This window comes from Dipodomys spectabilis, unplaced genomic scaffold (genome assembly GCF_019054845.1).
Source record: "Dipodomys spectabilis isolate Male_0828 unplaced genomic scaffold, ASM1905484v1 ptg000076l, whole genome shotgun sequence".
NCBI lineage: Eukaryota > Metazoa > Chordata > Mammalia > Rodentia > Heteromyidae > Dipodomys > Dipodomys spectabilis.
In genome coordinates this window covers 1,049,149-1,076,900 of record NW_024870753.1, presented here as the reverse complement: position 1 = coordinate 1,076,900, position 27,752 = coordinate 1,049,149, and the positions used below count along the sequence as shown (strand labels likewise).

The following is a 27,752-nucleotide window of genomic DNA, read 5'->3' as shown; positions in this document are numbered from 1 at the left end:
CCCAACCCCACTCAGAAGGGTAGGCGTGGTCTCCTCCAGCCAAACACGACAGTGGAAATGGTGTCGGACTTCACTTTCCTGAATTAAGTTTGCTGAACATGGTTCAGATTATTGGATATGTCAATATGCACAATGCCTTTTAGAAGCATTTACTGTATACCCAAATCCTACTCCGTGCAACACATGGTGTTGCACAAGTAGTGGAAAAGTTATTCTAGTCAAAGATGCTTGGACATTATTTTCAGGCAGCATTTTACCTTTATTTATGTATTTTATTTATTTTTACGTTCAGTTCACACTAGGTTAAACGTTTTAGGAGAAAGAAAATGCCAATAAATTTCTGTAATCTGTTTCAATATATTCTATAAAACTAAGACAGACACTTTAATTTTACCTTAATTGTTACTTTTTATTTTCTACCCTATTCTAGACTTCAATTTTTTTTTTTACTTGAAAAATTTGGTATTTAAATAAGGGATAAAATGTTGCCCAAAACTCTAATCATAGTTACACATTTGTGTTTTGAACTAGATCTACAAATCAAAATAGTTATTATCGTTAAAAAGATACAATTTGTATCAACAGTAAAAGGTACTTTCTGGTTTTGCAGGGTTTTACTTCAAACTGTAGCTCTGGACTCCAGGCAGACTGCAGAGACAGATCTGAGTGTGTCTGACGGGCTAAGTCAAATTCAGAATTGGGAGGGAAAAGTCAAGTTACGTCAATCACACGACTGTCTGCCACAGACTGTGGAATCCACCTTCTAATCCTCAGAAACGCAATTGTGGTTAAGCAAGACCCATGTCTTAGAAACCAGAAATATCCCTTGCTAAAACTAGAACAGACTTCAGTCTGTATCTAAAACTACACTATTTATGGCAAGAGTCTGGCCTTAATAATATAACAGGCCCCCCTCCCCCACACACAAAAAAAGAACTACCTCCAGGAAAATGGAAAATATACAATATGTTACAAAAAAAATTTAAGTTACCAATTTACAGCTCCTCCATCGCCATTTCTATAGTGCAGTATCAAGAAATGCGGCATGTCTTCCATACACATACACACACACACACATACACACACACACAAAAGAAAACCTACCTCAGGCCAGCCTTGATAAATAGCAGGAAAGCTAGAGTATATTAAATATAAAAGTTGCATTGAGATTAATTAGATTCATTAAAAACAGGCAAGTACTGTGGAAACTTATTTATCCAGTATTATTGTGCCCCCAAACGAAAAGACAAGACATTAAAAATACAAGTGGATGGAAATCTAGGAGCTTGTTCCCATGTCTGCTGCCTGTAAACACACCCCGGGCCAATCAGAATGTTCCTGCCTCTCAAGTTACGGCTTTTGCCTTATTCATTAAAACCAAAAAACCCAAAATGGAAACAATGTTTTCCATTGATTGCATCTGCTTTCTTTTAAATTGACCATATTAAATTAACTAATTTCTCAACAGCAAAAAAAAAAAAAAATCAAAAATAAAATAATAAAAAAGTGCCATATTGTAAATCATTCTAATATATATACGGTTACCCATTTTTAACATAAACTGGTAACTTACATTTTTGTTTCAAATATAAAGTCAGTGCTGTAGTATATCTTTGTTTCTATAAATAATGATTATAGCACAAAGAAGCCCTCTTCCTCCCCCGCCCCTCCCCCCCCCAAATAACTTAAAAAGCTGTAAAAGGTTCTAGTTAAGCTTGGCTTGAAAAAACAGTTTGCTAGGCCTAGTCAAATGCCCCACATTCTGAAGGTATTGTAATCGCTTGCAATTTAGATAGACAAAACACCCAGTTAGTAAAACATGAAACAGGCATAAAAAGTGCTGCATATAAACCCCTGATGCACCGAAGATTCATATCAAAGGTCACAGATACATCTAGGAAATCAAACTGGAAACACTTTCCAGCCAAGGATATAGCTTTGAAAAAGAAATGTTTGGGGGAGAAAAAAAAAAAAAAGTTTGAATGTAAAGCAATTGGCTAATCCTTCTGCCAAGTGGGACTAGACATACAGATTCCATGATACAGTATTTCACATAAATGGATACTATACAATCCCCTTGCTGAGAAGGGGATCATGTGTGCTATTGTAGCAAACCTTCCTCAGCATTTGAGCTGAACCACCACACACACACACACACACACACACACACACACACACACACACACACACACACACACACACACATGCGCACGCGTACACACACACACAAACCCCAAAACAAAAAAACAAAAAGAAAAAGCCACCCACTCAACACCACAAAGATGCATCATCTTTCAATAACCCAGCTGGGATTTCTCCACTAAAATAGCTGCAGCCAGCTGCTGGGCATCTGTCATGTGAGGATTTCTTTTCATGACAAGTCTCACAAGGTCGGGTGGGAAGATGTTGCACAAGTTGATATAAATCTTCTCTCGGTTGTCCTGGTACCTGGGAGCGTCTGGTGGCATTCCACAGTATGGGACTCGCCAGGTGGGCTCTGGCTGCTCAGGTAGGCTCTGGAAGGTGAACTGCTCATAGCAGGGTGGCGTGGAGTTATCAGGTAAGGAGTAAGTCTGCCGATACCCATAGGCATCCATCCCATAACTCGGCCTATCCCAGCCTCCCAGCCCCTCCTGGCGGGAGTAAGGCTTTCTTTGTCTGGAAGGAGAGCTGTCATAGAGTCGAGAATCAGAAATGCTGTCTATTCTTGTGGCCACCAAAGACCTCCCTAGGTGCGGTGCCTTGGAGTGGGTGGAACTTGGTGGCGAGGGGTAATCCCCGGGACAGCTGGACCGGGCGCCCACAGCTGGGTGCTGCAGATGCATTGCCAGATGTGGAAGAGGAGGCTTGTGATGGAACTTTGGTTCTTCATGACTGTAACTCTGCACTCTGGTTAAGGGGTCGTGGAAATTCTGCAAGAAGGGCTGGGAATTAAGGCGGCTGTGAGGGTGCATGTGTTGACACTTCAAACTCTCTTCCAGCTGTGGGTCGGGAGAGCTGACGTAGGAGCGGTCATTGTACCCTGCATAGGAGTCACTGCTCCCACAGCTCATGCTCCCTTCACTGCTGCAGTCAGAAGCCACAGAACTTACGCGGTAATCTGTGTCTAACGAGAAACGCCTTTCAGGACTTCGTGGGCCTGAGATACTCAGATTTGAATACGCATTCAACATGGAATAATACCCAATGTCAACGGGCGAGTCACATTTGGGGTACTGTTCATAAGGCATTGGCGTTCCATGATTTTTGGTTGCCATCATCATTGGAGGATATTGTCCCTGTGGTCTTTGATCCTGAGGTGGGAAATGCACTCCAGATGGAAGGCCATTGCTTAAAGATGTAGTGCTTTGGGGTTTTGTAGTAGAAGGAGCCGGAATGCTAACTAAGGAAGGTACGGACCTGGTTTCCAACTTGTTTTTGGTGGGAAGCTTTTCTTCTAGGTCTTGGTAGACTTGAGTCCTGATGCTTGGATCGGATTGCCTCTTTGGAGCCCCTCGCTTCACGTCGGAAGTGCTGTCCGTCTTCGTGCTACAAGGGACGCTGTTGCTTTTCACCAGCCCTCCTTCGGTGGCAGTTTTGGCTGCTGTGTTTCTAGACATGGCACGAAGTTCATCAGCTACTGACCGCTGAGGCTGACTGCCCCTTTCCGGATGGTAATATTTGCACTTGTGCCCATAGGTACACTTCTTTCCTACAAAGAGGGAAAGTTAGTTAGACTAAAGAACATACCATCGGACACTGCAAAGTCGCCACGGCACCATTTTAACTCGAGAAAGAGCGACAGGGGAGATATATTTGCTAAATAGATTACTGTTCCTGATTCTAGAGAATAACCCAGGAAAGTTGGCTGACGGATGAATGGTCACTTCCAGGGTTTCTGGTCACCACTATACCATGTTTTCGGCTCCCATTTACCTCTCCTCCTTCAGCAAGACTTTCTGAGCGGGCAGGAACTTTTGTTTTGAAGAGCCACTGTAAGGCTTCAACGTGGTAAAGCCTCACACGCTTTGTGTGAGGATTTGTGTCTGGATATAAGAATCCTCAATTTTCCTCTACCCTAAAGCTAACTTCAGGCACAATTGAGTTTTCAAACTATATTTCAACTGAGGGGAATGAATAGTAATTCAACACGAAGAGGTAACAAAATCATTCTTTTCCATGGACAGGACATATTCTTCAATTTCACTGGAATCCAAAGGGCTATGCCACCCCAAATTTTAGATGTTTATTTTTATTATGCTGTTTTTATTAACAAGACATTGTGTCCCAAAGGCACACGTTGAGGATTTGTTATTCTTTCTGTTTAATTACCATAAGGACAAGGCTGCTTTTTGTGTTCAGGAGCAATGGGTTTCTTTCTCAGGAAGTTGTCCAGGCTTGGGCCATGTCTGCCCAGAGGATCATCAGGAGGCATGAACCTATCATGGAGATTAAAATAAATAAATAAAAAAGACGCCTAAGTAAGAAGCTGGTTATTTAATTCTAAAGGAAGAATACAAAATTTTTATTTCTTCTACGGTATTTTCTCTTGATGTTTTAATCCAATGGCTTTGATTCGACAATGACAGGAGAGAAAAAAAATTAGCAAACCAAGTTTTCCTTTCTCAATGAGACACTGTAAATAATGGAACGTTTTAAGCTGAACACACTATTTGTATTTAATTCACAGTACCTATGTGAGTTAACACCAATTTAATTCAAGTAGGTTTTGAGTCTAGCACATCCTAATTCATTTTCTCATCCTTCACGTCATAGGATATTGTAAGGGTTTTTAGAAAATAATTACAATAGCAGGTGCTAGTGGCTCACGCCTGTAATCCTAGCTACGAAGGAGGCTGAGATCTGAGTGACTGTGGTTCTAAGCCAGCCTGGGCAGAAAAGACTTGGGAGGTTCCATAACTGATAAACCAAGTACTTGACTTTCTGGACATGTGGTTCAAGTGAAAGAGCGCGTGGTGTGAGCAAGAAAGTGCAGGAGAGTGAGAAGCCCCGAATTCAAGCCCCAGTAGCAGCACTAAAACAAGCAAACAAATAAAACAGTATCAGCAACACTAACAGTGAAAAGAGAGGAGACAAAGTCATTCAATTCCACAATCATTTTGTTTGTTTATGTTTTAGGGGTTGTCTTCTTTCAATGCGAACAAAAATATTTTCCATGTTTCTTTAGCAACTGTCATAGTCATTCTGAAAAACAGAATAATATTCCAGCAGACATGCATTGTAACTTGACTGGTTTCTCTATTAAACGTTTAGCTGCCTTTGAATTCTTGCGATTGCAAATAATATAGTAGTGAACATATTCAATCTTTCTTTTCTCCTCATTATACATTCCAAGACGTAAGATTGTTGGGTTGAAAGAGTAAACATATCTTGAAGCTTCTGCTAATGTTTGCTACATTAGTGTATTAGTTTACATACATCCTTAATAGCATATGGCATACATAAAACATTGTGAGTTAAACAAGTGAGAAAATAGGCTTTTAGGTTTAGTCTGCATTTCTGACGAGTAACCAACCCAGTTTTCCTACGTCTTTCTAGATAATGTGACACATGGCCATTCAGACCATCTGTCTATCTATCATCTTGGAGACTGTGATCATGAGTAAGTGTCTTATAGTCATAAAACTTTCAAAACTTGTCCAGTGAGTAAACTATCGATACTCTCTAAAAGTTGACTTTGGAAGGCATTTGGGGCAGGGGCAAAAATGGGAATTTTTCTACCAGCTATAACAGGTCTCCCAGTTTAAGAAACCTCCTTTGCTTCAGGTGCATAATTAATGGTTTTGAGGAAGGGCAGAGAGCTCACACAGGTCTTCCTACAGAGGAACAAACTTCCTTCTAGTAGTGAGGAAATCAGGTGTTAAGAGAAACCTGTCCTAAGATAGGAAGGGGCAAAAACAGAAGGGTTCTGTAGCATCTAGCAGGAATGGCTGGGTCGTGAGGGAAGCAGGTCACTGGTTTACTTACTTGTCATTGACGAAGGAATACATCAATAACCGCTCATCTATGAACTTCTTCCATTCTGGTTTCTCATTGGCCAAATCCCTGTAGTTGTCATTGGATACAATGATGCCGTCGGACTCAAACGCCAGCTTCACGATGAACCTGTCATCATAGCAAACCACGCGCCTCCCTTGGACGCGCCGTGATGGCGTGAACACCAGGATCTTCTCCTTCTCTAATTTGCGCAAGATTTCCTGATCTGCGAGGAGAACACAGGCTGAGTTTCAGGAACAGATTTGTAAACGGCATATGGTGACTCTCACATGATGTTGAGTCTTTTAAATGAGTGAGGGCAGACATTATCATTGGGAGAATAGGATGTAGTTTAAAGATGCAGCATAGTTTGGAATTCTCAATAGTTTTTCTTTCAGAAATTTCAATGAGAAGTTTTTACATTAAAAAAAAGACTAAAATGGAAAACCAAGAGTATGTGTTGTATGTTTTCCTTGTGAATTATTTGGAGGATGTGGTTGTTAATGTCTGTGGAATGAACGAATGCATGAGTTTCTTAAAGATATTTACTCAGAAATCTTTCATTAATCTTCCACTGAGGAGGTGGGAAACAGGACATTTGTAGCCTGGGCTACACAATGATATCATTTCAAAAAGAAAGAAGGTAGGAATGAAAGAGGGGAGGAATGAAAGAGGGAATGGAGGAAGGAAGGAAGGAAGAAGAAAGGAAGAAGAGAGGAAGGAAGGGAGGGAGGGAGAGAGGGAAGGAGGGAGGAAGGAAGGGAAGGAGAGAGGGAAGGAACGGAGGAAGGGAAGGAAGGAAGGAAGGAAGGAAAACAGGGAGGGAGTGAGTTAAGTACCCATGGTACTTAATTATTTGTGAAGGTATTTATATTAATACATTACATGCCTAGAGCTTTACCCAGGAGGTCAGAGGGGTAAATGTGTCAGGGTAAGGCCCTCACCATACTTAATCTACATTTAAGGGACAGCTGACAAGGTTGGGAGGAAATAAGGATGCCATATAAGTAATACTAATAACTTAAATAGAAGTTCAGTACAGCTAGTAAGTGATTACAGCTAGTACTCTGCTCAAGTCTCTGTTAGATGAAAGAAAGATTTAGCAAAAGTGCCAGTCTAAATCGATAGCTCTGAAAACTTCAGTACATTTTTAAATCAAGGGATTTTTTTTTTTAATTGGTGCAGCAAAAGGTTATCAAGAATCATGTGGTTGAGAGCTTTAGTCAGAAAGTTATTACATTGGGAAAGAAAACAATGAAAAGCCTCTGAAATATAGCCCTAGCATTTTACAAAGTAAACTGCATTCTGATATGTTATGTGTTCTTGAGACCTGGCAAGCTGCTACCAGATGTACTTAACTCCCTCCCTCCCTCCCTTCCTAGATAATCTCATTGTGTAGCCCAGGCTGGTCTTGAACTTTCAAATGTCCCGTTTTCCACCTCCCCAGTGCTGGGATTACAAGTGAACACTACCACACTTGGTCATTACCTTTTTGTTTTGTTTTCCTTTGTCACATACCACCCATGATTTCCCAAGCATTGTAAGAATATAAGGTAACTCTAAAGATTATTATGGTATGATAGTTGGAAAGCTCCTAACATTTTTTACATATGCTAAAATGGGTCCATAGCTTGGGACTCCACCATTACTGGCTTATTCACTGTATTCAACAATGATTTAATAAATGCAGACTAAAATCTTAAAATAGTTCTTCCCTAGGTGCTCATGGCGGTGATCTCATTTGTTTTGGATAAGGCAAGTTCTTCATCCCCTTCCTCTAGGTTCTCATGGTGTGTGGTAATTTTGGAGGCAGAGTGGGTTTTTGAGTCATAGAAATTAAGACAAATGTTCAACAGTATAGTCTACAAGACTCATTTCCAACTAACCACCAAAAAAGGGCAAAGTGGAGATGTGGCTCAAATGGTAAAGTGCCTGATTTAAGAAAACAGAACAAAAACTTCCCAAGTGAGTGAGGGCCTGAGCTCAAGCCCCAGTACCAACACCAAAAAACACTACGACCACCAGCAGCAGCACTGCCCACAACCACAAGAAAACCAACCAAAGGCCAAAGCTGAGGTTCTAGTAGCAGGGTACCTGCCTAACAAGTACAGGACCCTGAGCTTAAGCCAAATAAAATAAAAATAAATGCCAAATAGTGAAAACAGCAATCCATTCTTGGGATCGGGCCATCTCCTCCTCCTTGAATGGATAGTATATACGCTGTCTCTTACAGATCCTTTTGACCTGTAGCCATGCTGGCCACTTAGTCTAATTTCATAGAGTGTATGAAAAAGTGGGGTCCAAAGAGGTGGTGTATGTTGTCCAGAGTCCTGGAGCTTGTGAATAGCAAATCCAGAAATGGTCTTCTGATCCTTAGTGTGCCTCTACACGTTGGAATTTTATAGAATTTGAAGTCCACATAATGAAAAAACCCTGACCGAATGTAGCAGACATGAATGTTTCCTGTAGTTAATTCGATTAGTTTCAAACTCAAAAGTAACTTGAATGTCCCAACCAAGAGTAGATGGCAGCCACACAGATTGAGTGGCTGAGGGGCCCACTGTCACACAGAAGCTAGGCAGAGCGGCTCACCTGTGATGACAGCATCAGGGCGCGACTGCTCTTTCCTCCAGGCAGGAACAAAAACAGTGATATCTTTGTGGCCTCTGTCCAAAAACCAATCCACTGCCAGTTTTATTCCTCGGCAGGAAAAGACTTCTTTGTTTCCATGGCTGAAAGATTATTTTAGAAGGTTTAAAGCCCACAGAACTTAATTTGATTTCACTAATTCAAGGTTATAAGAACAGGATGATCACATAATGACAACAATTAACAAGAGGGCTGAAATCTGAGAGGAAGTGGCAAAGGTCAGAGAAAAAGGAAGGTGACAGCTGAAAATCAAAACCTGTGAAGGGGGGAAAAATAAGATGGAAAGGATTATTGTTTACAGAATAAAGACCATGAGTTTTTCAAATGTGAAGTTGTGAAGGCTGATAACTCTTCAGGTTTCCGAAACTAGTCAGACAGGGAAAGAGATGGCATTTGAACCACAGAAGAATTTCTGTCAACTGTAAAAAGAAAGTCATAAAAACATTTGTCTAAAGGATGGTAGGGGAAGCCTGCAATGGTGTTAACTCCTTGGAACAACTATCTTATACTTAAACAACATGAAGACCGGAGATGGAAACATGCTATCAGGAGGGCGGGAGGTCAAAAGGTGGGAGGAAGGTCAAATGGAGGGAAGGGTGGATGAATACAGCCATAATATTCAATTTAGATAGGTAAAAATAGAACCAGAAACTTGAGGGGATGGGCAGGGTTGGGAGGGGGGGGGGAGAGCGATGGTAGGGGAGACATTGACCCCAGTGCATTGTACTCATAAACTGATGCAATGATACACTGAATTGAAACCTCTTGGTACAAATACTTAAAAAGATTATACACACACATATATATATACACACACATTTTTTAAGATTTGAATTTATACATACACACATGTATAAATTCAAATCTTACAAAAAGGAGTCACACAGAGAAAAATTTTGTGAAACAGTGAAAAGCAGTACTTGAGCCTTTTTAAAACCTTCGCCTTTTTGAGTTTTGTGTGCACACTTCAATGCAGTGACTAAGTAACCTACGAAGTGTACAGGTGACCAGAGAAGAATCACATAGCCCAGACTCGCTCTGAGGAAAAACATATTTGCAACGCTCAATCTCATCCAACGGACACTTTGCACCTCTTTCTGGCCACGGATTGGATGAACACGGATTAGATACGTGGCGAGGCATTCGGATGAGATTAGGGGTGTTGGTGCTAACAGAGATTGAAAAGCAATGCCCAGCTCAGAGGAGTCACTCAGCAAGCATTGCCCAAGTGCCAGCCTCCACTCATACACTTAGCCAAGTAATTCAAATCACTCTCCTACTTTGAATACAATCCCTTGCCATCTTTTACAGTTTGAACTCTGAGCATTCCATCTCCCATACGTATGTGTGTGTGCCTGCATAATGCAGAGTGCATACATCATATCTATACAATATATCATGAATATATTAAATGTAGTCATACATTTACATACAACACACACATATATATAGTAGTATTTTAAAATAAATATTATCTGTAAAATGTATTACATAATATAGAAGGACCAAGGAGATAGGAATAGTGTATATATATATATATGAATATATTACATGTACATATATACATATACATACGATACACATGTTATAAAATAAATACCATATATAAAATTTGCATTTTATAATATATGTGGATATGTAACATATATTTTGCTAACTTTCAGTGTAAATCAAACATTTCACTGATTTAAAATATTGTAGCTAAGCCCCAGGAAACCCCAGAACCACTTAACATCTTAACACAGCGTAATCATTTTTTAATGCAAAACAAATAGAGCTATTTGCTTCCAAGATGCCCAGGGCTGTTTATAGCGGTGTGGAGATTGGGCATTGTGGTGCAGATCCATTTGTGGTCCGGGGCAGGATTACAGGTGAAATCAAGTACACTGGCAGCTTCCAAAATGGCATGAGGAAAGAAAGGGAGAGTTTGTGTGACGGCTTCTAGGTGAGAATGCAGGCTGGGAGCCACCAGTGCCCCAGTCAGAGGTTCAGCGTCACGTCAACTTTCATGGGAAATACTGAAACTGAGTCAGCCTACTGGAAAAGTACAGAGAAGGAGAACATAGATAGTAAATATTCCCAAAGACACTCAACTGGTTAAACCCTTTACTATATGATTCTTTTGCGTGAGTGCTTTGAAATCCATCGGATTATATTTTGCTTGTAAACTGATAACGTGCGGTTCACCAAAAGCTGAGCGCTGCTCCTGGCTGGAAAGGCAGATTCCTCCCAGGGACCAAGTTTCTTCCTGGTGACTTCATTTGGGAAGGCCTGCTGTCCCTTTCACTCACTCCAGAATGAGAAGAATACCGCTTTTGCCTAAACAACTTCATGCAATGTGTGTAACCAGCACGGAATGCAGGGTCCCTGGGTGCTAAAACAGGAAACTGTTTCACATGATTCTGATCATAAAGGCTGCGCTCATTCTCGCCTCCTCCCTGCATGGAGCCTCGGGGAGAGAACAGGCCCGAGGGTGGAAGATGGCACACGGGAATGATGAAGAGAATCAGACAGACAAATCTGGCACAAAAAGCAGAGACGAGAATGCCTTTTCAAGAACACAAGAGAACCTCTCACATCAGCTGTCTCATTAGCTGTCGACCAAGCTACAGAACAGAGTCTGACAAATGTCAGGAATCTGTGTCATAATAAAAGTCCTTGACCACAGCATATTATCACACTGCAGAGAGATACAGGATTGGGCAAAAACAATTGACATCTTTCTTTTTTTTCTTCTCTATTCTTGTGTGCTGGTTTTAGGACTTGAATTCAGGGCCAGAGTGCTGTCCCTTGAGCTTATTTTGGCCGCAGGTAGCACTCTACCACTTGAGCCTCACCTCCATTTCTGGCTTTTTTGGTAGTTAATTGGAGATAAGAATCTTAGATTTTCTTGCCCCAGCTGCCTTTGAACCTTGATCCTTACATCTTTGCCTCTTGAGCAGCTAGGGGATTATAGATGTGAGCCCCTAATACCCCAAAGCAATTTAAACCTTAATTGTAATAAGCAGCAAAATTTAAATATAAAACAAAAAAGACATGAAAAAATTTTGTGGAGAAAGTGAAGTTGGAAACCTGTATTAAAGAGCCCAAGAGAAGACGTGAATGAAAGGAACAATGTTCCATCTGCCTAGATGGTAGGTCACAATTTGTAAAGATGGCATCAGTTCTCAAAGTAATCTATAAGAACATTATAATTCCAATTAAATTCCACGAAGGACACGTGTGTGTGTGTGTGTGTGTGTGTGTGTGTGTGTGTGTGTGTGTGTGTGTATTCTCTGGTACTGGGGCTTGAACTTTAGATCTGGATTCTGTCCCTAACCTTTTTTTCCCATCGATACTGGCAACAGCTTTACTTCTGGCTTTTTGCTAGCTACATGGAGGTAAGAGTCTCATGGATTTTCCTGCCTGGGTTGGTTTTGAACCTGGACCTCAGCCTCCTGAGTAGTTAGGATTTCAGGTATAAGCCACGGTGCTTGGCTAGTTAATTTTTGTTGTTATTGCTGTTTTAAAGGTGAATGATATGGTCACTTGACCAATATGTATATGGAAAGCTGCTCAGTAGAAGACAAACTAAGACACCACTTCACAGCCATTAGATAAAGTCTGCAAATACCAGATGTTGCCAAGAAGGTGTGGAAGTAGGAACCCATACCTCACAGGTGGGAGTGTGAATTTGATGTAGCTATTAGACAGAGTAATTTGGCAATACTAAGTAAGGTTGAAGACATGCTCTAAAACATAGTAATTCCAGGTACAGTCATCCTGTAGTAACCTAGAGTTAGATATAATGCAATTAGGTGTCAGACTTCATCCTTGGCCCAGTGCCTACATCCCACACAGGTGAGGCTAATGTTGTTACTTTCCACGGCAGGGTAGGAGAGCAGGAGAGCAGGCTGTGCAGGTTAGAGTCCGGAGTCTCCAAGATTTTCCCAGCTAATCTCTCCTGGTTCATGGAAATAAAATGGTACACCTAAGTTTTCACCTGATTGGTTACTATCTTATGGATTCATGACTTCACTCTTAAAAGTAAATATAACTAATTTATTCAGTGCCTATAACACACCAAGGATTTGGTGGTGTTAATTACCTCTTATCCTAATAGCCAGCCTGCAAACATAGAATTCCCCTATTTACAAATATGAGCTAGGGACTCATAGCGTATAATCCAAGCCTATCCAGGAGACTGAGATCAGAGGATGCAGTTTGAAGCCAGCTCTGGCAAGAAAATCAGTGAGACTCTTTCTCCCCCCCGAAACTACCCTCAAACAGTGGCACTGTAATTCAAATGGTAAAGTGCCAATCTTGAACAAAATAAGCTCAGGGAATAGTACTCAAGTCCTGAGCTCAAGCCCCAAGACTGGCATATACACACACAAAAATAAAACAACAAAAAACAAATATGAAAACCAAGGCTGGAGCATGGAAATCACTTGATGAGAATCTCATAGGTGGTATGCAGAGAATAAAATATCTCTTTAAAGTTCATTATATAATCTTAACAAAAAATATTGCCTCTTTCCTACTTTGAATTTACATCTGAAGACTCATACATATCTTCTATGGTTAGCATTCAAATGAAATTAAAGTATATTCATCTACAGGGAAGTATATCTGTCTAGAAGAAAGGAAATAATACTTTATTCTAAACTAAACTCCGTATTATAATACAGAATGTATCAGTGTGTTCACAACTGAATGTATACTTACTAGGATTCTATGTGTAACCTTAATGCAGATAATAGGCTTGCTAGTATTTATTATGAATAGAAAGTTCATTTTCAAAGTCTAAGTTCATATTTGTGCAACAGGAAGGATGAGTTCTATTTTTGTTAGAGGAAGATTTTAGATCTGTAGGTAGAATGTATAAATAGAATGGAAAAGTTCACGATATATTTTCTTGAGTTCTGGAACTCTCAAAATTATGGACATAGTGCAACATTTTATTGTGACTGACAGTATAATACTGCTAAAATAAAAATCTGTCATCGTGTTCTCTCCTGGAATGCCTGAAGCAGTTCAGCTCAAGTGTCAGATTAAAACTATATGACAGGAAGAAAAGATACATCTGCACTGTCTTATCTTTACAGCAAGACATATGGAGTGGTACAAAAAAATAATGTGTGTAGGGGGGGGGTTGACGATTATTTTCATAATTATGCAATCTATTTTTACACTAAAGTCATACGTAGTTAATGGTTTTTTAAAGATAGTGTCTATTTTACAACCCAGGTTGGCCTTGAACTTTTGATTCCCCTACTGAAGTTTCCCAACTGCTGAAATTACAGGCATGTATAACCACACTTGCTTTCCTGTAGATAACTGTTACTGTGTTAGATGAGTAAGGTTTCGAGCTTTTTGTAACTTCCAGTATGCAAAAATTTCTTTTTTTTTAATTTTAATTTTTTGTGAACATACTGTACAGAGGGGTTACAATTACATGGGCAAGATAATGAGTACATTTCTTATCAAGCTATTGGGAACTATGTTTCTTTCATACATGTGAATATGAGGTTGGCACAACATCAAGTTTTTCTCCCATCCAAGTACTAACCAGCCCCGACCCTGCTTAGTTTCCGAGATCAGACGAGATCAGGCGCACTCAGGGTGGTATGGCCATAGACAAAAGTTCAAGTTTTTCTAAGCCTCACTTGTTTTACCCCTGTCTAAAAGTATATTTCCCTTGAATACCAAATTCTGATTTGTGCCTCTTATTGTCTTCCTTTATAGTTTAGCTTCAAAAATTAGAGGCTTCTCTCATAGTACTTTTTTCCCCTCCCCTCCTCTCCCTTCCCTCCTCTCCTTTCTTCCTTTTTCGCCACTAATAGGGCTTGAATTCAGGTCCTGGGCACCGTCCCTTGGCTTTTTTACTCAAGGCTAGTGCTCTGACTCGAGCCACACCTCTACTTCCGGATTTGTTGGTAGCTAATTGGAGGTGAGCCTCGTGAGCTTTTCTGATTGGGCTAGCTTTGAACTGTAATCCTCATATCTCAGTCTCCAGGGTAGCTAGGATCACAGGTGTGAACTGCCAGTGCCTGGCAGTACTGCTTTCTTATTCTTTTCCCTCATCTGTTCTGTTTCTGCAGTTTTGTTAAAACAGACAGACAAATAAAAACGTCACTCAATTCTTCCTCTGGTCCTTCCTTTCCCTTCAGAACAACAGTCTAGACTGGTCCCTTCATTCATCACACAGCATCTTGGCGTCCATCTTCAATACCAAACAGCATTCTTGAAGATGGCCACTGCCTGGCTGTCAAGTTTTCTGAACTTTTTCTTTTCCTAGCATAAGGCAGGGCATTCTCTCCTTGAAGTCTTCCTCCTTTGGGGGGTGGGGGGGTCTGATAATATTTTTACATCTTATGGGTTTTCTAGCACTGAGAATTTTCCTAATATGACCATTTCCCATCCCACCATTTTCTACGCCTTCCTGAAGATATCGGGGAAAGAGCTGGGATATGTGGCCTTTACCACAGTACCACTGGATTAGCCTCTTCAGCGGCAGACACTGACGTTGTGCTGTTAAGGAATCCCTCGGTCATTGTGCTCAAGGATCTAGGACTCACTGTACTACCTTCTCCTCGTCAATTTCATCACTTTGGGACTTATCAAGGCAATCAGGTAGTTCTACGTTATTGGGAACCATCTTCTTGCGAAAGACTTCTCAAAGTCATGTGCTCTTTCATAGCTCTAGGATCCCAGTGAAGTAAGGACCCCTCTCCTCCACGGGAGAGGGAAAGGGTCGTTTGCCTTTCAGATGAGTTCCAGCCTTCTGTTCATCACTGCCAAGTAATCACCTCCTGTCCTGACAGACCTCTCTCCTCCAAACCCCTTGTTATGGTCTCACATTGCAAAGCCAGGCTGATATTCTCTAGCTTGGCACTGGAGGGCTCGTGAGATCTGGACAGATCACACAAGGTTTTCAAAGAGTGTAGACTTAGAAGTCACCAGATTGGTAACAATGTTTAAAGACCATTTTAGTAATAATGGTCACAGTCAAGATTTATTCCCCCTTTCACTTACCTCATTGCTACATTGCTGCCGTCAATAACGACGGGCCTCAGATTTTCACCATCATCCGCCACAATCTCCTGCATGGGTGACTCGGACCTCTGGGACTCTAGAGATGACACTTCCCGCATGACACTATTCATTGGACTCACGGTCTGATCTGTCTCGCTTTTATTTCCAAGCTTGACGAGTTCTCCCAAAATATCATTGATTAAAGCATCGGTACCAAGTTTGTTGAGCACAAGTTGAACCTGTTCTTCGGAATAACCTAACTTCAGTGCAAACTCCAGTTTCGTTTGGTATTCTCGAACGACATCTGGGGGTTTCTTCACTTCCTTGGCTGGAGTCTGGGCATCCTCGGGTTTGAAGTCTTGCAAAATCTCATTGCGCTTGAGGAGGTGTGGCTCTAAGCACGGGGACCGGCACAACTGCCTGTGAGCCTTGGTGAGTACACACGGCTCTACGGAAATGGTCTTCTGCTGCTCGGGCTCATGATCAGAATGCGTGCTTTCCTCAGAGTCCCCAGAGCTCACGTGCTCTTCGGATCGCCCCCTCTCCTCCTCCCCAGCATGGATGCCATCCATCGCCGCCTTTTCTACCATTGGCCAAGGGGCAGCTGCACTTGAACTTGGGTCGGTGCTTTCCACATAGAGATGGCCAAGGTCATGCCCCAGGAGATCTTTCAGACCCATGAAGCTGTTACATGGACTCGACTCGACTTTGCTGTTGTTTCTGAATTCCTGAAGGCAGAGCACCCCGTATTCCTAGAGAAAGACAGGAAATATTGAAAATGTCATACTCACGGACTACTCCTGTCTCGATGGAGAGGCTACAACTGGCAGATCATTGGATGCCTAATTTGTAGTTTATCTACACCCTTCCTGAGGTTCCTCCACACCAGAAAGTTTCAAAGGAGAAAGGCCCTGAGATTTCTCTGAGGCAACATTAAATAAGGAGTGAAATTGCCTTTTTTTTGGTCAGTTGTGGAGCTTGAACTCTGGGCCTGGGCACTGTCCCTGAACTCTTCAGCTCAAGGCTAGCGCTCTACCACTTGAACCACAACACCACTTCTGGTTTTCTAGTGGTTAACTGGAGATAAGAGTCTCACAGATGCTCTTGCCTGAGCTGGCTTTGAACCACGATCCTAAGATCTCAGCCTCCTGAGTAGCTAGGATTACAAGGTGTGAGCCACCAGTGCAAACTGCGTATTAAAAAACAAAGAAGGTTTTGTTCAAGACCCATGCCTTTCCCATGGTCAGTTGTGTCTCAATCTCTACGAGAGACATTTTCCTGTTTACATTTCTGAGGATGACACATGGAATACTATGCTTTTAAAAAGCATGTTTTAAATGTCATGACAGTTTATGTACACTTTTCCCTAAAAGGTTTAATAAAAACCTGGGGAAAAAAGTTAGGTTAAAGAGAAAGAAAGCCATGCTGAAAGGAAAACATTCTTTTATCATGTTGAAAAAAAAAAGTTATCCTTAATTTGGATGAAACTTAGCAACAACCTCAATTAATTTCAAAAATAATTTAGCAGAAGGCTGAGATCTGAGGATTGTGGTTCGGAGCCAGAAAAGTCCATGAGCTCTTATCTCCAAATGAACTAACAAAAAGCCAGAAGTGGAATTCAAGGAGTAGAGTGCCTGCCTTGAGCAATGAAGCCAAGCAAGAGTGCAAGGCCCGCAGTTGAAGACCCAGCACAAGTACACACACACACACACACACACACACACACACACACACACACACACACCAGCTACTGAAACAACATATATTCTGAAATTAAAAAAAAAAAGACAGCCAACAAGGAATTAAATAATTACAAAGATAATTGCATCCCTTGGCCAGGCATGAGTACCTCTGTCATTTTAGACACAGAGGCTCAGGCAAAAGAATGGTGAGCTTGAAGCCAGCCTAAGCTACAATAGGGTGGCGCTGGTTAATTATCTCCCACTTAGGGATGAGTATAATCTTACCCCAATACGCATGGGCTTTATGAATACTTAACTAGGTAATAGAAGATGATTTTCACCATGATGCTTTCTTAGTCAGTTGGTAAGAACACTGTGGTCTATTTCATTTTATGAAAAAAATTGGTTTTTTTTCCCCCAGCCTATGCCCATTTACTGAGAGCAAAGAAATTAAGTGTTTCACATACAAGCGGCAATAAACAACTAAGTATGATAAATGAACAAGGCTATTTCTGTTTCTTGAATGTTACGACAGAACGTGTCTGTAATGCATCAGATGAACTCACAGTGTGTCTGTACAAGTATATTTAACTGTCTAAAAATAATTTTGTTGTTTTTCTCTTTTCTTTCAAGTCCACTGAAAATTATTGGTATTTCTCTGCCAGGGACAGACTAGAAAAATAAAGTTGTTTACTCTAAGGACTGTAAAACTATCAGTGGCTTAATGATTAAGGCAATGCTAGTAGTATCTGGCCCAAGTAACATTAACCAGCCTCTGGCAGATGTCATAAAACACCTGTTTAAATAACTTAAGAAAGAAAAATGGGAAAATACTTTCTTCTAAAGCTCTTAGACAGAATCTATTCACTAAGAAAGAACTATTATATAGATGTCAAAAAAAAAACCCAGACCAACAACCAGTAGACTTTCTGAGAACACACAAGTTTGAAAGCATATCTGATAAACTGATGAGAGCTAAATATTACTCTATAACAAAATAAAATTTTATTTATAAATACTAGAGAAGATAAAAATCTTCAACAATACACTTAACAAGGCTCCTCAGTGTAGAACTAACTCTTACATGTTTCTACAGGCTCCATTCTCTGAGAAAAGAAATAACTGTAATATCAATGTTCTTCTGAGATGGCATGCATTCGTGTTGAAGAGAACCAGATTTTTGTTTCTGCATGCACGACAGATAAAGAGAAGTATTCCATAAAAGAGCTCTCTATGTACATCTGCTCCATTATCAGAAGCTGAATCCATTTCAATTTTTCTATTAATATGGATATGCGTGAGGCCCAATTATTTAGAATTAAGGATGGGCTTTCAAAAGCATATCAGTACCCCCTGTGATTTATTAACAACTCTAATATACTAACACCAAATGCAAGTCAGAGATCACAACAGCATCCTAATAAAGGGATGCAGTTAAAAGAAAAAAATCCACTCTGTGGCCTTCTCAGAGCTCTCAGGAAAAGTCTCTTACACAGGGAAAAACCTATTGGACGCTGAGCTGCCTTGGCAACGAGAGGCTGGTTGCTAAGCTGAGCTCCTTTAACATGTCATCATGAATGCTAGCACAGTGAAAGAATAATTTGGTATGAACAAAAGCCTATAAAAGAAACTGGGACTTAAGTGCGTCTGGTTTACCCTCTGAGAACAATGTAGCTGCCAAACCAATCTGGAAGCCCCGACATCATTGTTCAGTAAACCCCACAATCTGCTCTGACTGCACCCAGTGCATTTAGTGGGCAACATTTTTGATCTCTGAAAAAGTTTGGGCTTTGCAGTAAGTGCTGTTTGTGAGATAATTCGTCACGATAACAACTTGCTGACCAAACCCCTGAATTGAACTAGGAAATATTGTTTTAATATTGAGCAGTAGTGGCTTTTTTTTTTTTTGAGAGGTGGGGGATTGTATCTTTCATTCATCAGGATGTCTTAGTAAAATATACCTGGGAAGGGACATAGGAATGAAATGTTTTGGTTTCAGGATAGGTTAATTTTCTTCACTTTTCAAAGACACAAAAGCAGATCTTGTTAAGTTTTTAGACAGGAAATCAGGTACTCTTAAAAAAGTACTTAAGTCTTTCTATTTTATCTTTAGTGTTTTTAAAGGTATCAATGCACTTACCTAAATCTATTCTAATATACGCTTTTAGTATACGGCTCTGATGTGATAGGAAGAAAAATGAGACCATCAGTGATTTGTGGCTTTGGTTTGGTTTTGTGCTGGCCTTGAAAACTCAGAGCCCTCACTTAGTTTTTTTAGTCAAGGCTAGAACTCAACCATGTGAGCCCTATCTCCAGTTTTTGGTTTTGATCATATTAAATGACTTCAAACTTTCAAATATTAATAGTTGACTACCACATACTTTTAAACTAGTGATAACTCATATAGCTTTTCTGTAACACTTAAATACAAACTTTACAAAGCTGGGTGCTGGTGGCTCAAGCCTGTAATCCTAGCTACTCAGAAGGCTGAGATCTGAGGATCACAGTTTGAAGCCAGCCTGGGCAGTAAAGTCCATGGGACTCTTAATTCCAATTAATCAACTGAAAACCAAATTGGTGCTATGGCTCAAAGTGGTAGAGCACTAGCCTTGAGTGAATGAGCTCAGAGACAGCACCCAGTCCCTGAGTTCAAGCCCCATGACTGACAAATAGAAAAACTAAAGTTTGCGAAGTCAGGCTGTTTTTAATGTGAAGGACAACAAATATAAGTTTGTTTTTGTTTTGTTTTGTTTGTTCAGATTAGGGCTCTATTCTGTTAGGTGACCTAATTTTTTGCTTTACAACTTTCTGACTCTGCTTTTTTCCATAGACAGGCCTCTCCTCTAGACTTCACTGGTTAGCTCAGAGAAAGTTATCTCAACTAAAAAACCAGTTAGATGACTTTCAGTTCTTATAAAACTAATGACTACTACACATATGTAGTGCAAACAAGGACAAATGAGTTCTATTTCTAAGCCTATAAACAACCTGACTTGAATTAACCCAAATGGTAAAGATTTGGTTGTGAAAATTTATCTCGTTGGGCTCCAGTGGCTCAAGTCTGTAATCCTAGCAACTCAGGAGGCTGAGATCTGAGGATCACAGTTTGAAGTCAGCCTGGGCAGCAAAGTCCATGAAACTCTTATTTCCAATAAAGCTACTAACAAAAGGTTGGAAGTGGGGCTGTGGCTCAAATGGAAGAGCACTACCCTTGAGCAAAAAGAAGTTCAAGGACAGCACCAGGCCCTGAGTTCAAGTCCCAAGAACGGCAAAAAAAAAAAAAAAGGAAGAAAGAAGAAAACTTCAGTCTCTTAGAACATTCTCTTACCCCTTGTAAGATTGTCAAAGGTTGTTGATTCAACATGGCGCACATGGCACTGATAAATTTAGTGTGGCAATATTTTTAAATCGTTCTGTAAAAATTAAATGCCAACCTAAATATTTAAAAATTAAATGCCACCCTAAATACTTTTACAAGCTACCAACGTTGTCAATGTGGTAGAATGAGTAAAATTTACAAGTAACCTAAGAGACTTTAGAACAAAGGACAGCATGATTTTTTTTTAAACCATTACTTAGTACTTAAAAAATAACCAATATAATTTGGAAAAAACCAAAATTCTGATTACATCTCAGAATGTGATATCACATAAGAAAAAAATTACTTTTTTCCTTAGTTCTAAACAATGAATTGTGTAGAGTGCACTATTCAGGCCTTTACTCAAATTCAAATATATATATGTATGTAAATGTCTTCCTAAACTTAAATATTTACTAATAACAATCCTCATCCTCATTTCACATGGCTGCAGCATTGTCAAAGTTTTATAGAGCAGTTTATAATCCCAGAGTTACCTATAAACTCCAAGAAGTATGGTTTCACTGTGAAAACTTTTTATCAGGGACCTAGTACAACTGGCCTTATAAACTATATTCCTGAACACAGAATGCGTAGGGGGAAAAATAAAAAGAATCTGAAATAGATTTCTACTTGTTTGGATCTTCAGATTACTGCTGGTATTGCCCTAGAAACTCATTCTTTCCTTGCTAAAGCCTATCTAAAACAATAAAGTGTTTGATGAAAAACTAAATCATGATGATTTTGTAGATGATCAAGTGTAACTAATTATTTTAATTCAATCCCAAACAACTACCACATAAAACTTTGTGGTGGCTGAATGCAGCTTTATGAACTTATGATTACTTCCTAGAGATTTACTGTTTATACTGAAATGCTTCTGTTTTGTGGGGAGATTTTCTAAAAGTTATCTTTAGATAGCTTAGATAATAACTCACTTGCAATCTAGCCATTTGAAATAGAATCTAGAAAAAAAAAGTTTCCTATTAATCAGGAATATTAAACCATAACCTTGTTAACTCAATTTATCTATAAAGCCTAGAATGCCATGAAAGTCAGTTCTGCTAGTTACCCAAATGGTGATACTATGAGAACAATGAGAATAAAATAATGAATATGTAATGACTACCTACTGCTGTAGTCTCAGAGTCTTTAATTACCATTGTATTTGTGGGAGTGCTCTTGTCTGCATGCCCCTCACTAACAAAGGAAGGATGTCCCTTTGAGCAGATTGGTTAGTGTTCTGGGCAACAGATGTCTTACTAGAACTGCAGTAGACCAGCAACTGGTGGCCTGCCCATCTTCGGAAAACTTTCAATAGACTTATGCATATGTTTGCACAATAGGACATGTGGTAGAAGTGAAAACCTTTTTTTTTTTTTAACCCTTTCTGCTCTTGTTGTTCTTCTCAGTCTTTGTCTATGCCTCACTATAGAACTCTTGAAAGCAATTGGAATAACATCTCTAACCGAATATCTGAAATGGATGCAGATGGGGGGAAAAGCAGGTAGGGGAAATGAGAAACTGTCCATGAATTTGAAATTGCTGATAAAAGTAATTTGATGAATGCTTCCTGATCCTGTTAAAAAAAAAAATTAGCAGTTGGAAACACCTAGCGCTCTCTGTCCACCTCTCCAAGCTAGACTTTTAACACAATGGAAAAGTCTGCCAGATAGTGCCATCTTTGTACAGCAAGCAGGTATGACAGTAACACCTCAGGAAACCTAGGAATTGGACAAGGTAAGCTAAACGTATTTATTATTGAACACAACTTTGTTATAACATCTTTTAAACTCTACAGCATGAAACTCGGTCTGAAGCCAGCAGTAGGCTTCAATTTGCAAAATTCTGGCCTATTTAAAAAAAAAAAAAAAGAGAGAGAGAAGAATCTCTGCTTTACAGATAGTCAGCCCTGAACTTTCTAGTCTACCAGTACTATGTAATAACTTCTGGGCTTTCATTCGAGGCACTTTGTATCTAACAGTTTCAGATGAACATTGGATTTAGCAAGGCATTAAAGTAGCATAGATACTCACCTTAGCAGGGAAATACAAAGACATTGGTTTCTGTAGCAGCTTCAGCAGTAACTCCTTAACACAATTTTAGCTGCAGCCTTCAGGCAGGGAAGAAGAACAATGAATGGCTGAACAGATGGACAGGCAATGTCTTTGCTTAACCTATTACTGAGCAGAGGAATAACCAATCATAGGCCAGGAAGCTCACAATTAGTTGGCCGGGGCAGATGCTTGAGACAACTTTAGCACCCTGCGTCAGGTTTGCAGGATTCGAAGATAAGCAAGTTGATGTCATTCTGGGGTCTGCCCCGGGCAGCATGTGTATTAACTACGGGTGGGCAGCAACAATAGGCCATACAAAGCCTGCTAGTAGGCAGCTGCTCAGTGAGAGCAGTCATTATGCCAACAAGAAAACACCTGGCTTGGCAGACTCAAGCCTGGGCCTTTCCTGGTTGTATTGCATTAGACAAAGAAATCAATTATATTTTAAAGTAGTAAAAGTTGCATGTTTTTAAAAAGTTGAGGCTATCACACTGATCTATGAGCTTTGCAGTTTTTGTTTGAGAAAGAAAATGAAGTATGTCCAAGTAGCAATTAAGTCTTGCAAGCAGTCTCTTTCATAAGTGAGTTTGTGGTCAATTGAGATGGAAGTTTCGAGCCAACCTATTTCCCCGGTAATAGTGGGAAATCTGTATTTTTTTAAAAAAATGACAGTGGAGATAAAATTGTGAACTATTAAAAGGCTTATAGGCTAACAAACAGAATAAATAGAACTGATTTTAAAAGTAGGTTCATTACAAATGTAGAGGTAAAACAAGTTTGATCCAGCTTGTGTCAGGACAGACATTCATGCCATAATTAAATAAAACAATAAAACAAAAGCTGAGATCATCAGAACAGCCCATCCTATCTACCTAGTAGTATAAAAGCTTTCACTATAGAATACTAATTAGCTGTGTCATTGACAGTAAAAACAAATAAACAACAACAAAAAAACCTTTCACTCTGTGCAAACATATAACATACTTGTGAGATGTATTTGTAGTTCCTAAACTTTGAAAGATGTAATATTCAAATTTCAGCTGAGGATGAGTTAACATTTAAAAAGTTATTTTTAGAAGAGTATAAAGTATACAAAAAACAATCCCCTTGGTGAAAAAGCTTGTGAGAGACCTGACTTTTCTTCTGTTTCAGACTTTAGGACCACTAGCTTTTGAGGGTTGCATGGTTATATTTTGAGTAGGCTCTGGTTTTGAAGAAATTCAATCAAACTGAAACACCGTAAGGCACTGTAAGAGTACTTACTGTCCATCTAAGAAAACGGCAATTCATACCCAATATCCACCCTACTACTTATTTATGTGATGGATCACTCTCTCCCTCTCTCCCCACACCTCCTTCCAGGGTAATTAAATTCCAGTATAGGCTACAGCTGCTTGTTTTTGATACAGGTTTATCGTTTATAACTATATTTTTTTTTGTCAGGGGAACATAGCACCTAACAGGGAACTCTAGTGATACAAAGCATCACAAACAATCTGAAGCCATTTCTTTTTTACACACAAGTAGGAATTACTCACAATTAGGATCATTATGAATCCTTAAGAGAAAGTAATACCACTTTGAGACTGCTGGCCATGGCTTTTGTGTGCTCACTCAGATGCAAATTGGATTTTACCACAGACAAAATAAAAGAGGATGATCTGGTCTATCTGGTGAAAATTTTTCCTTTTTAATTGTCTCACCACAACATTCCTTATGCTGTCTAAAAACCTAAAAAGTACTGTTGCTAAAAAGAAAAATGAAAGGTATGATATTTTAGATCATTTTCCTTGAAAGAGCTTAATATTTTCCTCAAGTATGTGATTCCAAAAGTGCTACCATGATTTTAAATCTGTGTCAATAGCTTTGAAGTAAATATAATCACTAGCTTCCGAATGTCAAAAGAATTATAAAGCAACCAGGCCTGGTGCAAATGGCTAGTGCTTGTAATCCTAGCTACTAGGGAAGCTGAGATCTGAGGATCTTGGTTTTTCAAAGCTAGCCCAGGCAGGAAAGTCTGTGAGACCCTTATCTCCAATTAACTATTAAAAAAAGCTGGTTAACAGAGCTGTGGTTCAAGTGGGAGAGCATCAATCTTGAACAAAGAAGCTAGGGAAAGCTCCCAAGTCTTCAGTTCAAGCTCTAGGACCAGCAACACACCCCTTCCCCCCACTATCAAATAAATAAATTCTGAAGCAAAGATTAATTCTTCCCCCCCCCCCCAGCCAAGTATTATAGTGCTACTGCATTAATGAAATAGTTAAGCCAAGAAAGATAAAGACAAAGCATCTACAGTATAGTTTGTGGTGAATTACAGTGTGAATGGCACAGAATTCAAACTCCCTTTTGGGTTGAGCAAATGAACAGAGAGAAAGTAAGTCAGCATTAACTCCTTCTGCCCTCTACATGGTAGTTCCTTTAAAAGGTGAAGAAAAAACACCAAAAAACAAGTATCAACCCTGAGATGGCGGCGGCGGCTACGGCTACAACCACAACTAGTAAGCTGAAATTCTTCTGCTAACTCAACTAATGAGTTTAAGTTATAAGAAAAGTGAAAACGCATAGCATACCTGCATGCAAATGTAGTCACAACCAGAACCTAAGGAAACGCAACAGCAGAGATGTTCACAGGAAGAGCCCGGGAGGTCAGTATTGATGAATCTATACTACCCTCTTTTTCTTTTGAATGTGGCAAAGGGAACTACTTAATATGAATGAATAGACAGGTTCTTTACTTTGGGTTTTCCTCTTTCTCTTATCCCTGTCTATAGTTAAGACTCCACAGCTCTCATTCAGCAGGAAGAAGAATCTCCTCTTCTGTTCCTGGGAAGACAAAGAATGAGAGAGAGCTCACCAGGAAGGCTGACCTATAGTAAATAATACATAAATAAAGGCAGCAATCTATACTAGCTAATCAGACCCTGCTGTGGCATTTACAGCATCTCCAGGGCTAATAGTGGATCATGTTAAGCACATTAAAACCTCTATAGGTGGACAGAGGGCCTCAGTCCGGCTCTCTTAAGTCACTTGGCTCTGGTCCACTGTACTGCAGGGCAAACAGAAACAACTGGAATAAGCTCTGTTTGGGGGAATGGCAATAAATGCCTGAGCACTATGCACACACATTTAAGAAAGGAAAAAAGGAAGAAAAAAAAAAGGAAGGAAACTAGTACAGCTTTGGGTGTTTACTAAAATTTGCCATTCTAAGTGTGGGTCTGACATCTGAGCCTTGGGCCTTGTTGCAGTTTTCTAAGAAATGAATATGAAATAAGGGAGATAAGAAGCCAGTACTTGGAATCAATTCTCTTGGCTAGGGGAGATTCAAGTTGACTTTCTGGTACCTCTCTCTTACAATGAGCTCTGGTGGTCCTAACAAAAGCACCAAGGAAGTAACAATATGACCCGAGTTTTCTCATTTGTGCATCCAAAGGTTAAAAAGACTAAAAAAAAAATCAGGGGTTGGAGATTTAGTGAAAGAGCACTTGCCTGGTAAGTACAAGGCCCTGAGTTCAATCCTCAGCTTTGCCAAAACAAAAAAAGAGTAAAAATTCTAAACCAAAAACGGTCACTATTTTTAGTTAAAAAAAGGAATGAAAAAGAAGTCAACCAACTGCCCATCCAACCAAGAAAGTAAATTCCCAATCATAGCGTGAAAGGATAGAGGAAAAGCAACTGGGCACTAAATTAATATCCGAGTGACATTTAGGAAGTCGAATGAGTCATGAAACATGTCATGTAAAACTACTCTTCTGAGTCTAATTCGAAGTGTGAAAGACTAAGCCACAAATCATGGTGGTATGCTTCTTCTTCAGAGCCAGGTCAGCAGAAAATGCCCTGCTTTTGCTCTGTAGTTGTTAATGCTACTTTCCTTTCCGTAAACGAGTGCATTGTAGAGGATCAGTCTGAGAATATAGCCTGTGGTCCTGGCATAGCATGGGGGGGGGGGGGAAGTAGGGCAAGGGACACAATGCAAATGATAATAAGTGAATGTCAGGCAGGTGGTGGTAGGAGGTAGGAAGAAACTTTGACTAAGGAAAGCTTCTTGGCTAGTGTAAGGCTTGTGTAGACACCTAAATGGAATGAAACATATTAATGACCCTATGAAGACCCATGGCTTGCTGCCTGATGCCCGTGTGGTAGACTGAGGGGAGGGACCTTGGAGAAGTAAGTCCCCAAGGCTCCAGTCTTAGTGATGGGATCAATGCTCTAATAGAAGAGGCTCAACCCAAAACCCTCTTCGACCTGTGGAGTCATGGCAAAAAGTGTCCTCTAAGAGGAATGCCCCCCTGCCTCTATTTGGACTTATTTGGACTTATCATGGCACCTCTGTTTTGGACTCTTCAAACTTATGAGCAACAAGTTTCTATTCTTTATAAATTACTCTGCCTAAGGTCTTTTTTATTTTGGGATCGAGCAGCAGCAAAATTTAAGACAAACAGGTAAGAAGGCTTGAGACTGGCAAGATACGCCCATGGAATAAATAGCAAGGTGGCCAGGGAGACTGGTGCCTAGTGAGCGGAGGAGGATCTGAAGGAGAGGCCAAAAAAGGAAGGCCAAGAGAGAGCTCCCGAGGGCAGCCCTCCTCAAAGTTTTAAACTGACTTAGGGTCTAGGGTAGTGATGAAGAGTCTACATTTTAACATGTCCATAGGTGCACACGGTTGGTCCATGAACCCCTCCCCTCTTTAGTAGTAAGGTTACAGGTTACAAAGATGACTTTGGATGAAAAACTATAAGATGGGCTTTTTAAAATAAGTTTTTTATTGTGAAAATACTGTACAGAGGGGTAATAGTTACATGAGCAAGGTAATGAGTACATTTCTTATCAAGCATTGTTGCCTCCTCCTTTCTTTTTCCTCTACCATCCCTTCCCTCCCATCTCCACAATTACACTCCCCTTCCCCCCCACAAATTGTAAAGTTCGTTTGCAACATCGCGTCTTGAATATCTCACTGTTGCAATGGGTCCACCTGTATCCCTATTTAAACAATTTTTTTCCCTTCCCCTCCCCAAA

The 27,752-nt window shown here is 40.1% G+C and overlaps 1 protein-coding gene across 1 annotated transcript in view; it reads right to left on the bottom strand.

The window, feature by feature from the left end:
• Positions 1-2,194: 2,194 nt before the first annotated feature.
• Zc3h12c (zinc finger CCCH-type containing 12C) overlaps positions 2,195-27,752 on the bottom strand; it is a 37,709-nt gene continuing 12,151 nt past the window's right edge. The window contains exons 2-6 of the mRNA XM_042682999.1: positions 15,643-16,394; positions 8,569-8,708; positions 5,968-6,202; positions 4,312-4,418; positions 2,195-3,691 (exon numbers count right to left, since the gene is read on the bottom strand). Coding sequence (XP_042538933.1) covers positions 2,295-3,691; positions 4,312-4,418; positions 5,968-6,202; positions 8,569-8,708; positions 15,643-16,394 — 2,631 coding nt within the window. The 3' untranslated portion in view covers positions 2,195-2,294. The remainder of the gene's footprint in view (positions 3,692-4,311; positions 4,419-5,967; positions 6,203-8,568; positions 8,709-15,642; positions 16,395-27,752) is intronic.